The following is a 16,315-nucleotide window of genomic DNA, read 5'->3' on the forward strand; positions in this document are numbered from 1 at the left end:
CTACATGTTAAGCATAGAGTTATCATATGACCCGGAAATTCCACTCTTAGCTCTACATGAAAAAGAAATGAAAACACATGTCCTTACAAAAATTTGAACATGAATGCTCAGAGCAGCATTATTCATAATAGCCAAAAATTAGGAACAATCCAAATGTTCATCAGCTGATAAATGTACATATAAAATATAGCATATCCATAAAATGAAATATTATTTGACAATAATAACAAATGAAATCTTACCTCCCACTATGGAAAACAGTATGGAGGTGATACATGCTATCACATTGCTAAATTTTGAAAATATTACGCTAAATGAAAGAAGACAAATACAAAAGACCATATATGATTCTGTTTATGTGAAATGTCCAGAATAAACAAATCTGTAGAGACAGAAAGTAGATTAGTGGTTGCCTAGAGTCAGGGAGGGAGGAAAAAATAGGGACAGAGTTTCTGTTTTGGGTGATAAAAGGTTTGAAAATTGATTGTGGTGATGGTTGCACAACTTTGGGAATATACTGAAAACTGTTTAATTGTATACTTTAAATGAGTGAACTGTATGGTATATGATTTATATCTCAATAAAGCTGCTAAAGAAACAAAGGAAGGAAGGAAGACACCAAAAAGCTCTGGGAGCTCAATGTATGTTTTGATTAAATGTAAAAACTTCTGACAGTTATTGTTCACTGAACCGGTCAAAGTTGCCTACCTATCATTACCCTTCCCTTTTGGCACTCATGTGACTTCTCCAGCAGTATCACACCGTTCTTTCAACAGTTCTTTCTGACTCAAGAAAGGCTTTACTTCATTTTCTTTTCACATTTTAAATTTTACTTTACTCTGTTTATTTTTATTTAAATTCAAGTTAGCTAACATATATAATAGTGTTGGTTTCAAGAGTAGAATTTAGTGATTTATCACATATAACACCCAGTGTTCATCCCAAGTGCCTTCCTTAACACCCATCACCCATTTAGCCCATCCCCCCACGTATCTCCCTTCCAGCAACCCTCAGTTTGTTCTCTATATTTAAGAGTCTCTTATGGTTTGCTTCCCTCTCTGTTTTCCTCTTATTTCATTTTTCCTTCCCTTCCCCTATGTTCATCTGTTTTGTTTCTTATATTCCCCATGTAAGTGAAATCATATATTTCCCACTGGTTGATACAGTGATCATAGAATTTGTTCATTAGAAAGGATTTGTAGCTAATACATCTGTGCATGCTTCAGTGTTCAAAACAAGCCCTACTTTCTTGTGGGGGTCAAAATTTGTTGTTAAACAGCAGTAGGAAAAGAGATGATTAAGGATAAATAATGCTTAATTAAAAATATTAGGAAGAGCAGGAAAATGTACCAATAAAACTGAAGCAGTATTGGCCAAAGTGGGTGCAGTACTGCTCTGGCCGATCACCTTACCTTCACTAGCCCGGGTCAGCGGCCTATGCATTCTTTCTGATCATCATCAGGTTTTAATCACCTCAATACTCTAAAATTTCCTTCCGGGAATAGCTTATCACAGAACTTCACCATGTAAATTTGCATTAATGAGCAGAACTTTGAAGAGTAGCACTCTCTGACCTTGATCATCCCCTTTTGAACTCTTTAGCAACTAAAACACCAGTTATTTTAATTATGACATCAGTCAACTTTTCATTTATGAAACATTATGTCTTTCTCATTTGCATAATGTGCAGCTATAGAAACAAGACACACAGCTTGTCAGAACATGAAACATAAAAAGAAGCAATCTTCTCATATAATCTTTTTCACGACTTTTAGTATTTCTACTCACATCACAGATTTTATGCAAGTCTCACTATATCGGTGGTACAATTAAAATTGTCATCATCATCACTGCTAAGCCACTGTTATTATGAATAATAACACCCTCACCTCCTGATATTTGCATAACAACAGCTTTCTTCCAGAGTTATTCTTTCTTCTCTGGGCAATGGATTAAAACCCCAGCCAGATGATTCACCCATCCTGTCTTGTCTTAAACTTTCTCATACTCACTATTGTAATTCTTTCACCATTGATGCTCCAAATGTGGCAATCTGATAATGCCTACTTCTGAAACCTGGTCTTTCTTTTTTTTTTTTTAAAGATTTTATTTATTTATTCGACAGAGATAGAGACAGCCAGCGAGAGAGGGAACACAAGCAGGGGGAGTGGGAGAGGAAGAAGCAGGCTCCTAGCGGAGGAGCCTGATGTGGGGCTCGATCCCATAACGCCGGGATCACGCCCTGAGCCGAAGGCAGACGCTTAACCGCTGTGCCACCCAGGCACCCCTTGAAACCTGTTCTTTCTGACTCAAGAAAGGCTTTACTTCATTTTCTTTCACATTTTAAATTTTACTTTACTCTGTTTATTTTTATTTAAATTCAAGGCTCTGGTAGCCCCTCTTTGCCCAAGCTTAGACTCTCTTATCTGCCAGGACTCTGCATGGAAATCATCAGGCTTTACTAGTCTCCTGAGGGACTCTCCAGTCCGTGCATAGTTTCTGGCCTGTGTTTTCACTCAGATTCCAAGGTTCTGGGCACCAGTTCTTACCTCTTTCCTTCATAAGCAGCACATCTGCTATCCAGCACACGTTTCCCCAGCTCACTCCATCTCATCTATGTACAAACTCCTTGGTATCCTTTCTCTGCTGCTTTTGACAATAAAAAACATAACCAAAACTTCTAAGTCTTCACCATGTTTTAGTTACTATTCTAAGTGCTCATGTATATTAACTCATTTAGTCTTTGTAATAATCCCACAAGATGGGTATTATTAACCCCATTTAGTAAAAGGAACCTGAGACGCAAAGAGGTTGAATGACTGCCCAATGTCCCACAGTAGCGGAGCTGGGATAAGAAATCCGGTAGGCTGGCTGCAGAGCCTACACTCTTAGCTACTATGAACAACCTCTTTCGAAGACCATGAAACTTCAAATTATGTGGCCATGGCTGTGCCAGAAAGAAATCCCTTTATCTCTCATCTTTGAATCACTGAGGGACAATATTTTGGTTATATAAAACATTTAAAAGGCTCCAGGAAAATAATAGATGCTAAGGGAGCTATCTAAAGGGAAGGACTTGAATATATACCTTGGTAAAAAAAAATATGTGACAGTGAATGGCTGACACTGATAAGAGCAAGAAGAGTCCATTCCTTTCTGCTGAGCTTTGGTTCAGGAAACACCTCCCAATGAGAATCTGGATAATGAGCCACTCTGAATGTAACCAAAGGTAGGGGAGGGATAAAAAATGCTTTGACTCTTTGTGAAAGGTTTTCTAGATTGACCGGCTAAATGAGTAGCTTTTGTCATGGCTCATCTTTGTTTGGCATAAATACCTCAAAGGCGAGGTCACTTATATTTTGTTTGTTTGTTTGTTTGAATGTCAAGGGCTTGTCTAAGGCTGAATTTTCCTACACTACAGTGAATCTGTTTAGTCATCTGGCTGGGATAAGTCTGACCAAAATTAAATTCTTTGACTCAGAAGGATTAGGGGGAGGGAGAAGCTAGAAACAAAAGAGAAGGAGAGAATTGTCCTCTAGAGATTTTTAAGCGCAAATTTTGTAATCGTATCTTGATCTCAAGTAGATGTTCACGCTCATTTTTCCTCCTACCATATTTGAAGAAATTCATCTCTAGCAAAATTGTCTGCTAAAAATAGTTTTTGTGTTACAAATAGTTTAGGGCCACCTCCTCTTTTATGACACATTATTTTATTTAGTAGACAAATATTTACCAAGTACCTATAAGGTGCAAGCTCCACCAATCTGGAACAGTCACTCATATTAGCCATTGAAATTCATCAATTTGTAAATTAAAATTAGATTAGTACTGAAAAAAGTCAGTGAGAAAAAATTATTTTATTTGTTTAAAAAAATCTAGGAATAAATATTTTAGGGCATGTCTACATAATTAGGAAAATGCGCTCAAACAATTTTTCAATTGTTACCCATAAATAAGACTGTAATTCAGTCACAATGATGTTTCTGGTGTAAGAAGTTCAACAGGAAACCACACCCTTTTGATGATGAGAGTTCTGTTGTGAAATAAACTTCCTCTCTGTGGATGGTTTTCCGTAATTGACTCAGAGGAGAAGATAGTGAGAAGATGGGCCCAGCATTTTCAAGCTTTAAAAAATTATCATTATTTTTCAATCATTATTTCCTCCAAAGAAAAATCATTAGTCCTCCTCTGAAATTCTCTTAGAAGTACTCTACAACTCTAGGAGCAATTTGTGTACACTGTGTTCCTTTCCTATAAGACGATAAATTCCTTGAGAGGAAAATCAATTGAAGATTCTTCACTATATTCCCATTTTGTATGTAGTTATGCTCAATAAATGTTTATTCAGTTAAGTAATGAACACATGCATTAATTAGGTTTACCTCTATTCTCATTCATAAAATCTACTTTCCCACGTATGTCCTTGAGAAATCCTTGTCCTTGTCTCATGTCTCCCTGTCTTTGTTTATTCTGTTCTCTCTTCCTGTCGTACCCATCATTCTTGCTGATTCCTCCTCCCCAGCCTCCAAAACCCAGCTCGAAGGATAAGTTCTCTAAGCAAAGCCATTTGTACCCACTCAACTCTCATAACTTATTGAACATAATTCCATTATGACATTTATCACTTGTATTTTACCAGTTACTTGGTGTGTTACTAGATTCATGTTCTTAAAGATGGGAGACTATGTCTTATTCATTTTTGAACCCCAAGCAGAAAGTGTTTGGCACACAGAAGAAACTTGATAAATATTAACTGAATGAGTTCATGATTGCCCATGATCTATTGGTAAAGGTGGTGAATATTTTCGTCAGCTCTTTCCTTGCCCCAGCAGGACCCCAGCTCTTCTAAAGATACTTCAGGTGTTTGTGGATTTTAATACTCTTGTCTTGCTACCAACCAAAGAGTGGCAAGCCAGAGTAACTTTAGATCCTTCCAGAAACACAAGAGAACTCAGAATTAATGCTACCTGACTGAGATACTTATCAGAGCTCAGGTTGATGGTTCTGGGGTGAGGAAACTGCCTGTAGCTTCTTTGCCCAGATATAAGGACACAGAAGTATCCCCACTTTTTCGAGATTATTGATGCCAAAAGGCCTCCCCTCAGTTGATATCTCCAATTATTTAGTGGGCGTCTACTTTCTACTTTACCACAACCAGCTACCAATCCAGAGAAGGTAATTCTTTCTTCTGCTTTTTCATGTATAATTTTAACAGAACTATAACTGATACCTTTAACTTTCAGAGCCATATTCTTGCCCAATTCTCCTGTGAATTAGATCTTCCTGGACAACATATGCCAGTCTCATTCTAGCCTGCCTCAATTCTGTAATTGTTCAGATTTAGTCTTTAGGTTGTGGGCTCTGACTCTGGGATAGGGACAGAACTTTGTCACTTTTCTCTGCCTCCGTATAGGTTTCCCAAATGTCAGTCATTTACATACAGCTTTCATGCTTTTTGCCATATTTACATAATACTTGTACTATTATTGCCTTAATATTTTTCTTTAAATTGATTCATTATTTACTCAAGTAAATATGGCCTTATCTTATCCAATATCATCTATTAAAAATCACAGATCTGAACTCTTATAACACTTACGAAATAGATATTCATCAAATACACCAGTGGTTCTCATACCACGAAGTTCCTGGGTCCAGAGCTCTGAGCTGTCACTATGTATTTGTTTGTTCATTACATTGATGATCTCTTTTTGGTTCACCTATTATTTCTTCTTTAGAGTTCTATTTTCTTTTCTTCAACGTGTCCTATTTTAGATGCTCTTCATATGCATGACAGATTACTTGTTTTATAAATGGGGATTAAGGGATTAAGTATAGAGTTCTGAGAAAAAGTCCCAAAAGCCCAAAACCTAGTTCCAACTCCCCCAACATCCAATTTTGAGGTTTTGTCTTTATTATTTTTTATTTGAGTATAGTTGACACACAATGTTATATTATTTCACATGTACAACTTAGTAATTTAACAAATTTATACATTATGCTATGTTCACCTCAAGTATAGCTACCATCTGTCCCATTACATTGCTATTATATTACCATATCATTGACTGTGTCCAACTCTGAGGTTTTAGTAATTACTCTGAGCCTCTGTTGATTCATGCTAGAATGGGAGGAGTGACCCAGAAGCCCTCATTCTTTGAGGCTTCTTGGATTTGAAGCACAAGAACCAAATATATGTTGTTAGTTCATTTACAAAGAAAACAATATTTCAGAACACTAGCATGATGAACCAGGAAGTATATGAAACAGTTGCAACTATATGAAACTATAAAGTTGTAACTATGAAACTATAGTATAATTCTGACTTTTTAAAATAAAAATATAAAGACAAATGTCAATCAGTGATATTTTCCATTGAGAGTATTTTTCTAACTTTTTATAGAATATATTCAGATGTTACCAAATGCAATATGGGCTAACTATGAATTCTAGAAAAAAATCTATATAAAAGCTATGCAAAACTAAGATTTTAGTATTTATGTTCTGTTTGACTATAATATACAACTCTCTCTCAAAAGGCCAGCAATACAGGGTAGAAGGACAAGTTCAATGAGACCATGGATGACAGCCCTTATTGTCACAGCTGTTGTGTTGGTTCTAGCAATAATCATCGGTCTCCTGGTTTATTTTTTGGCATTTGGTAAGAATATATTCCATTGTATTATTTTGAAAATTAGAAGATCTACTGGATTTATTTCAACACCTAATATTTTCTAATATTTTGGAGTGTAATTTTCATTGCAACAATAATTTACTTAAATGTATGCAAGCTTTGTATAATGCAGTATTAATTTGCATAAACATACCTACATTTGGGAAATGATCATCCTTTATAAAAATTAATTCTAACATTTAAATTTAGAACTGGTTCACATAATATTATCTCTTGAACAATGTAATACATCTTATGTTATATGGTTTAATAATATTTAGCGTACTGAAAGTAAAAACATTATTTTAGTAGCAATTCTGACTTCAAGGTTAACTTATGAGAATATATTACATTCTATAATAATCTAATTAACAGCTTAAATTTATGAATTATCACTAACAGGTAATAATTTTGTCAGAAAACGACTGACAAACACACGACTATGAGAACATGTGATATTAAAAATGGGTTAGAAATACTTACAAATCATATATACAATAAGGGGTTAATACCCAAAATATGTAAAGAACTCAAATAACTCAATAGTGAAAAGCCAAACAATCTAATTTAAGAATGGGTGGAAGACCTGAATAGACATTTTTCCAAAGAAGACATACACATGGCCAATAGGCACATGAAAAGATGCTCAACATCACTCAACATCAGGGAGATGCAAATCAAAACCACAATGAGATATCACCTCATACCTGTTAGCATGGCTAGCATCAAAAAGAAAAAAAAAAGTAAAAAGTATTGGCAAGGATACAGAAAAAAGGGAAACCTTGTACACTGTTAGTGAGCGTATACGTTGGTACAGCCACCATGGAAAACAGTATGGACGATTCTCAAAAAATTAAGAATAGATCTACCAGATGAGTCAGCTAATCTACTTCTGGGTATTTATCTGTAGAAAATAAAAACACTAATTTGAAAAGATATATGCACCCCCCAGGTTCACTGCAGTGTTATTTACCATAGCCAAAATACAAAAACAACCTAAGTGTCCATCTATAGACAAATAAAGACGATATCTATAGACATCTATAGACAAATAAAGAAGATATGATATAAATGTATATATATCAGATATATATACACATATATGGAGTATATACAAATATCAAATTATTATGTTATACACCGTAAACTAATATAATGTTATATACCTCTTTTACTTAAAAAAAACAAAAACAAAAACAAAACAACAACAACAACAAAAAACATTAGAGGGAGGTATTGGCCACAGCTATTGCATGTTTAATTCCCAGGAGTTCATCATTATAGGACTTTTTTGCATGTTATTCCTTCTACTTTGATATTTATATAACTCAAATGAACTAAAGAGAAACTATCCGTTTTTGTTCTACCTTCCAGATCAGAAATTTTACCATTACCAAACCTCCTTCCAGATCCCCAGTATTGAATATGATCCTGACTTTTCTGTTGAACACTCAAAAATGAGAAGAGACCTGAAACAAAAAGTCAATAATGAGGTAAGTCTGTCATCATTCCTACTCTGATAATACTATGGTGAAGAAGACGGTTAAAATAAAATAAGAGATGAGTTGTGAACATATCAAATTGTACCGATGTTGGGGATGCCAGATAAAATACAGAATTCTCAGTTAAATTTTAATTTTAGATCCTCCTGAAAATATATTTCATTCAACATTTTAAACATGTGTATACTAAAAATTATTCATTGTTTATCTGAAATTAAAACTTAACCATATTTTTGTTTACTAATCCTGGCAACTCTAACCAACAGTATCTCAGAATTGGAAAAATACATTGGGCAAAGAATAATTGCACCAAAGACTGAATAATAGAAGCCCAACAGAAAGATTAAATAGCTCAAATACAAAAAATAAAATTATTAGAGTTATCTGGAAACATAACTCAATTATTTAGGCACAAACATTACTGTGTATCACTTTTTAAGCACCTAATGTGTATATGACCCTGATACATTTCCCACTAGGCAACTTACACTAAACATTTATTCCTGAAAATATACCACAGAAACGTACAGCTCTTCCACTGAAGACTTCTGCTGTGTACTCAGCTTCTACTGAGCCTAGCATTGACAAAAAGTGACAGATCATTCTTGCCAGGTTCAGAAATATTTCTTCATCCATTTCCCAACCAAAATGAGCTGATGAAATGAGTTAAAGGATGCAACTGAATGGGACTGGCATGTCTTTTCAAAAATCCACCGGACTGGCATGTCTTTTCAAAAAGAAGGATATTTTGATTAAAGAAAATTGATCAGGGCAGGGTGTATTTTGTTGTAGGAAGCAATATATTGAATTACAAACAGTCTAAGCTTTGAAGTCAGAACATCTAGGTTCATATCCAAATTTTACTTCTTGACAGTTTACGAGCTTTGGAAAAGCTACTTGAGTCCTTAAAGCTTCAACTACAAAATAGGGATAATTTCACCTACCTCTCTGAGTTATTCTGAGGACTGGTTTATGTTGTGAATAAAACATATGAAAAATTATGTCTGAATAAACGTTAGCATCTGTTTCCTGTGCTCTCACAGTACTTTCATACACCTTTGCTAAAGTGCTTACCACCTTGCTGCATCATTATTATTTTGTATGTCTATGCCCCTCGGAATTTGTGAGGGGCTAAGTCTGCTTATTCTTACATGTCTGGTGCCTGTAACAGTGTCTGCCACATGGGAGGACCATCAAAATACACTTCAAGGAGATGACTAGTAAATAAATGGCCAACTCACTAGAACTGCCCCTCTCTGTAGAGTAGAAATGGAGGCAACATAAAGAAGGAAAGCACTGTAATTTAGACCAGAAGTTGGCAATTTTTTTCTCTAAGATGCCAGATAGTATTTTCAGCTTTGCAGGCTATGTGGTCTCTGAAACTATTCAAATCTGTCATTGTAGTGCAAAAGCAGCCATAGGCAATACACCAACAAATGAGTATGGCTATGGGCCAATAAAACTTCTTTATGGACAGTGAAAGTAGAATTTTGTTAAATGTTTGGATGTCACAAAATATTCTTCTTCTGATTTTTCTGACTATTAAAAAATGTGAAGACCATTCTTAGATGATGGGTCAAACACAGTGGCTGTCTAGATTTGCCCTACAGGCCACAATTTGCTGACCCCTGATTTAAATTGTAAGTTACAGTCCTAGGAAATATTGTCCTAGAAGAAATTATTAAAACCAGTGACTAAAATGAATTTTAGAAACTTCTTGTGGAGTTCAGTAATCTAAACTGTTCATATGCTCAACTGCCATGGATAATACATGGTTTACAAAGTTGTGCTTTCAAAAGAAACAACAAAATGATGACATTGGAAGAAAGAAAATGGAAGGAGGCAGGCAGAAAACTTACAATTATATATAAGATATATAAAGGTCACATATAAAATATATATAAATGAATGTAGCAAATCTGGAAGGACATAACCACAAATGTAAATAGCAGGTTCTCTATACAGTGATTTGGAAATGGTTTTAATGCTTTTCATTTTACTTTGCTGTATTGCTTCCTTTTTAAAAGAAATTTTTACAATGAACGTGTATTTGTTTTGTCAAATAAATGTACATGTGTATATAGAACTATTTCCTTAAAAAACAAATTTCCCTTTGTAACAGAAGGAAAACACATGGTCATTCATTTTTTAATAACTATTGATTTTTCAATAAACATGCTCACCAAACTATGCAATATGATCTGACATGGCATTTTACCAGAAAAAAATTGATAAATCAAATTAGTCGCTTGAAAAGTATTTGTTCAACACATAACCAGTTTCAATTTTGGCAGCTCTTCTGATTCGTGAAACTAATTATTGAGACTCATGTTCACTTAAGGTTTGGCATTTGGTCAGTCCTTTCTTCAAGAAGCCAACTTGATGAGTCAATGGCAATAAACAGGTTTGTAAAACCACAGATTCTGTAATAAGTTGTGGTTTTAGTGAGAAATAATTTCTTCGAGGATTTTATACTACAGAGAAATTATCCCATATAGGAAGTCTAACATGACATACAAATGGCACATATAGTTTTGTCTTATTCTAAGTAATCATTTCATGTATTTTTCTTGAAAAGTATATTCTTTTTCAGGAAGTGCCTGATAAATACACATTCTCCCCCTCTGCTCCATTTACCACAGGATCAAAACATGGCCTAAAATGTTTCACTAACGCCTACAAAACTGATCCTTCAATCACAATCATGATGATGATAACTGAGCTTGACTGATAATGGCTGATAATTCCATACACATCAAATTTTTGAAGAAATTCAGTCTCAGCACCTCTATCCCCATGCATATTTTATATTGGCTACTGAAATATCTAGCTTAATTCGACACTTGAGATATATGAACTATCCTTGATCATGTGACAAGTTGTTCAAATATCAACATCTGATTATAGGGGTGACCTTTATGAAAAGAGGATTATGCCCAAATGAACTTTCTGAGGATAGCTGCAAACAAACTTAGAAGTAAATGCTATTACTGCAGATTTTATACAGGCATTTTTGTGATATGTTGAAATGTGTGAATTCATATTTTAAAAAGTTCTACATTGTTGGTTTTTTTTTTCTTTTCTCAGATAGATAAGATATTTCGAAGATCCAGCTTAAATCATCATTACATCAAGTCTCATGTTGTTGACTTTAGGTAATCACAACTGATTAAATTTTATGATGAAAGGAAAATTTGAATTACTTAGTTATTTCTTGTCTGATTTGTGGATAGGATCTAAAAATCTTAGATTTACCAAGAGCAGAAATATTTTAATATTATTACATTTAATTATTATTCCTTCTTTACAGAGTACCTATAGGGAGAGCATTTCTTGGCTTAGGTAGTGATACAATATATTCTACTGGTTGTCTTCTTAAAGACTTTGTATTCAGTTAAAGAATCTTACAATCCTTGAATACTCTTCTCTGTTTCACTTTATTTTTTAACAATAGATATTGTAAATTTTTAAAAATCAACACACACACATACACAAAGTTGATGGATTTAACAAGCGTTTTTTTATGTATTTTTCCAGAAAAAAAAATTATAGAACTCGTACTTAGCTTTCTCTGAATATGATCAAGTTTTACAAGCAGGGGATAATTCTGGCATTAACAACACCTATATGATACAGGAAGGAGGAAATCCATGACAATAAAATACATAAAATTATTTGTTGTATTTTCTTGAACATATAACTAGTATTTAGATGCTAAAGTATAAAATAGTCATAACTATGGCTATGACCTCACTCATTGATTCTCGTGTTTTTCTTTTTTAGGTCAAGTAGTGACGGTTTGAAAACAGATGTATTGCTTAAGTTTCAGTTTGTTTCTAACAATGCAGACATGATAAAAAGGCAAGCTGACAACATTTTGCATGAGAAATTGAAATTAAATGAAAGCTTCTTGAAGATAGATACTTCATTACCATATCTTAAAGGCAAGAAATCCCATTTTCCTTCCCTTGTTAAGAGTTTATTATTTTGGTGCACTGGGTGTTATAAGCAACTAATGAATCATCGAACTTTACATCAAAAACCAGGGATGTACTGTATGGTGACTAACATAATATAATAAAAGAACATCAAAAAAAAGAGTTTATTATTTTAACGATCTTCTCATCTACAGAGAAAGCTTTATTTCACCATAAAATGAACGCATTTTTCATTTTTAAGTTTCTCATTTACTTGATAATAAACAAATCTCCACACAATCAACACCAAAGATTATCTTCCTTTGATTAGTGTGGAAATAATTATGAAACAAAAATTGTAAGATAACCCAAATGTAATAATATTTCCTTTTTTTAAAAGAAATCTTGATGGAATTGTTTGAATTAATTAAGCATGTGTGAGATAAAAACCTACACTCTGCAACTAATATAGTAATCTATAGTGCCTCTTGCTGTTGCAATACTCTCTCCAGTCAGAATCCAGACTGTAAGAGTGGTATGAACACAGAAATCATATGTGAGGCACAAACATTATTTGGCTTCTATGAAAGGAGACACGTCATTTTTTTCTGACACTACCATAAGCCTTCCTACAGCGTGCAGGATAGGTTTGGCCCAGGGCATGGAGGAGACAGAAGAAAAATGCCAGACCCTGATGATACCTGTCTCTGGCATAAAAGCACCATGTCATTTGCCACAAAGGCATCAGGAACTGGGTTATAAATGTTTGGGGTATGAGATTAAACAAAGCTCATTATAATTCCAAGGCTACTGTTAGATTTGTATATATTAACTTTGAAGTTGACATGTTTTACAAGGATTTGTGTAAGCTATGAAATGAGACTCTAAGGCTAACAGATAATTACGGTTACTAATAAGTTTTCTCTTGGTACTTTTTCCCCAAAAACTGTTCCGGAGGGCTAGAGCAGATATATTATAATATGTTAACAGAAGAGAAAATTGCATTATAGGTTTCATTATAGGTTTTGAAAGTCAAAAAGAAGAGAAAAATACCTTGAAGGTAAGAAATTGAAGTTTCTGTGAGTAATGCCCAACATTCAGTTTTGTTATCATGCAGATAGAACAGAGTAGACTTTGAATCCAGTGCACTGTGCTTTAGATAGCAGAGACAAACTTTCTGAAGAACACATTTTGTTGAGGATGTAGTGGTATTTGTGAGATTTTGATTTTAAAAAAATTAATTTAATCTTGAGCTCCCATTAAGCCAAATGTTACAAACTTAAACTCCATCATTTCTGGATCTATCTGCCCACCCTGACCCCTGCTTTGTGGTGTTAAGGTACTTAGGTCCTTTGTAGTGTTGCTGGATCAGAGTGAGGGATTGGTCCCTTCAGGCATCTGCTGGCAAACCATCCATCACCAGATGTTCCATTGCTATCAGAGGAAGTTACTGTTAAGACATTCCTCATTCCTCTGGAAAGCTCTCCTCAGATTCATAATTCATCCAGAGACTTCTGGCTTACCAAGGGTACTCAGAAATTAATTGTACATTTTTAATTTCATCTCTTTCTGCAAAAGACTGACAATTCCTTGAATATAGGAAATATGTTTTCTGTAGTTACAGTCACATCCCTGAGATTAGCACAGAACCCAGCAAAGAGCAGGAACTTGATATTTGTAAAATGTTCTATCTTTAATGTTGTAAACTAACTCATTCTCTTGAAATTGGGCAGGAAACAAAAGCAATATTAAATTTAAAAACCCCACAGAACACTGAGGAAACTAGAATCAATCCTCTTTCCATACAGAGTTTTAGAACTACATGAAAATACACAAAAATCTTAAAAACAAAACTTGAGTTTCATTGAGTAAGAGAAATCATTTCAGCATATACAGTAAAAAGAAAAATGCACAGAATGCATTCTAAGGGAAAGTCTGCAGGTAGCGGTGGGAAGAACCCTAAACTAGAACTCGGGAGGCCTGTGTCTTAGCAATAACCATAGTAGTGCAGCCTGGGATAAGTTGCTGAAACTGTCTTAGTTCCTGTTTTGCAAAATGAAAAGAGCAACAACTATAAAATTCATCCTTTGGAAAAATTTAAAAATGCTTTGAAAAGTACAAGTATAAACATATTAATGTAATGTATCATTTTATGGACTTTCTCAGATATCATTAGCAACCCTGATCCTAGGAAGTTGAAGAATTGATAACATGTCTTCAAAAAGGTAGCTGAAAAACTAACACACATGGCCCCAAAGCACAAATATTGGAAGAGTCAGTTGGCAAATATCTTAAGTCTAACACAGAAGAAACAATGCAGAAATGTATTAGGTATAATCTTTCAAAAGTAACGTATACAGGATCATAATAAAGTTCAAGGGGAAGCTTTGGTTTTAGCTTTCACATTTAAGTGCAAGTTTGCTAAATAGTTGTCTATGTAGATCTTCTTTTAAAAAAGTGCAGAATTTAAAATGCTCATGGATAATCAGGTGAATTTTTTCTAAAATTTATAGCCTTGTGAACATTTTTTCCATTATATAGAAGTCAGAATTCTCTCTAGTGATTCCAAGTGACTAGGGAAGGGAGGAAGGAAGGAGGAAGGGATGGAGAGCAGGAGGAAGGAAATAAAGAAAAAGGAAAACAATTAGTTGAAAGAACAAATTAGCTAAGATTGTCAGTGTCTCATAAAAGCATAATTTTAGTCTTTGATTTTATTGTATGACCACCTTTCATGAAATCATTAAGTTATTCTTTTATTATCCCCAAATATGTCTCTATTTCTGTTTCCTTTCATCATTTAAATACAAAAAATATAAAGAAAAATGCATGGAATTTACTTGTGGGGAAGATAAGTATTTTTCCCTCTACCCTTTCAAGTTCTTGACTATAATAAAAAATCCCTGTAATAAAAGATGGTTAACAAGAAAAAAAGAAACATAAGTTTATTAACATGTATACATGGGAAATAACTAGAGGGAAATGAATAACTCAAAGAGGTGGCTTAGAATTTGGCTTCTATAGTATCTTCATCAAAGAACAATAAATTTGTGGAGAAATGACAGAACAAAGGAGAGCAGTTTTAGGCTTCCAAGGGCAGAGATAAAGGCTAGTTAGTAAAGTTTTATGAGGATTCTTCTGGTGCCTTCTCAGACTGTCAGGGTCCAAAATGGTCTCTATGGATTAATCTTTCTCTTTCCTGGCAGAGAGAAGAGGAGGGAAACCTTTGTAAATTTATGTTCTGCTTTTAGGCAAATTGGCGAAGAGCAAGAGGAATATCTTGTATCTAATTCTTCTTAATTGCCTTTGACTCAGAATAATTCATATGCCAAAGTGGCATATTTTAGGATTGGCATAATCTGATGTCCCTCAAACTCTAAGAGGAGGTGTAGGTGGTAGTTTTTTGAAAAAATGATTTAGGTCAATTATGTTTGTTTTTTTCAGTGTTTTTAAAATGTATAAACTTTTCTTCTAAGTCTTTGTGAGTTAGATCAAAGCCAAATAATATATGATATTGCCTTTATTCAGACTAGTATAATTTAAAAATTTTTAAACATTTTAAAATCATTTTGCTGGTCTCAAAGTTTTCCGGTAGTAGCACTTTCACCTTCTACACTTAGTATTTAACATATTTTATAGCAGTTTTATTTAGCATAAGAAGAAGTTAACCAGAAGGATTTATCTTTAATATTTCATTTAACCCATTTTGTGTCTAGTTTCCAATCAAAAACTGTACTATCTTCTTTAACCAGATCCGATATCTCATCCACTATTGAAATAAATTTTAAGTAGGAAAGTGAGGATTTAGTTAGAATAAGAAAGAAATCACAACAAATCATAAATTTTAAAAAGCTAATACTCTGAATATCATACAATCCAGAAAAAAAGAACATTATTTTTATAATTAGTACCTTGGTATACCTCTGTAATACCTTATTGTTTTCCCCTTACATTTTTGGGATGCATACTCTCTGATTAGTTTTTCAAATGACAATGTTTTATAATATTCTATAAAAAGAAAAGAAAGATAATTCAGACTTCCACTAGGATGCTTGATTTTTTTTTAAATTTAAATTCAATTAACTAACTACAGTGAATTATTCATTTCAGATGTAGAGTTCACTGATTCATCAGTCTTATGTAACACCCAGTGCTCACTACATCACATGCCCTCCTTAATGTCCATCACCCAGTTACCCCATCCCCCACTCACCGCCCCTCCAGAA

The 16,315-nt window shown here is 34.0% G+C and overlaps 1 protein-coding gene and 1 long non-coding RNA gene across 3 annotated transcripts in view; one reads left to right on the forward strand and one right to left on the reverse strand.

The window, feature by feature from the left end:
* LOC148109557 (uncharacterized) overlaps positions 1 to 16,315 on the reverse strand; it is a 296,308-nt gene that overhangs the window by 27,601 nt on the left and 252,392 nt on the right. The gene's annotated exons all lie outside the window — the stretch shown is intronic.
* Positions 1 to 16,315, forward strand: part of LOC148109558 (transmembrane protease serine 11G-like) — a 37,201-nt gene that overhangs the window by 2,182 nt on the left and 18,704 nt on the right. The window contains exons 2-5 of the mRNA XM_087863915.1: positions 6,488 to 6,661; positions 8,048 to 8,166; positions 11,263 to 11,330; positions 11,959 to 12,119. Of these exons, the coding sequence (XP_087720041.1) occupies positions 6,488 to 6,661; positions 8,048 to 8,166; positions 11,263 to 11,330; positions 11,959 to 12,119 (522 nt within the window). The remainder of the gene's footprint in view (positions 1 to 6,487; positions 6,662 to 8,047; positions 8,167 to 11,262; positions 11,331 to 11,958; positions 12,120 to 16,315) is intronic.

This window comes from Ursus americanus, chromosome 8 (assembly GCF_024610735.1).
Source record: "Ursus americanus isolate L20-20 chromosome 8, mUrsAme1.1.p, whole genome shotgun sequence".
In the NCBI taxonomy this organism is placed as follows: domain Eukaryota; kingdom Metazoa; phylum Chordata; class Mammalia; order Carnivora; family Ursidae; genus Ursus; species Ursus americanus.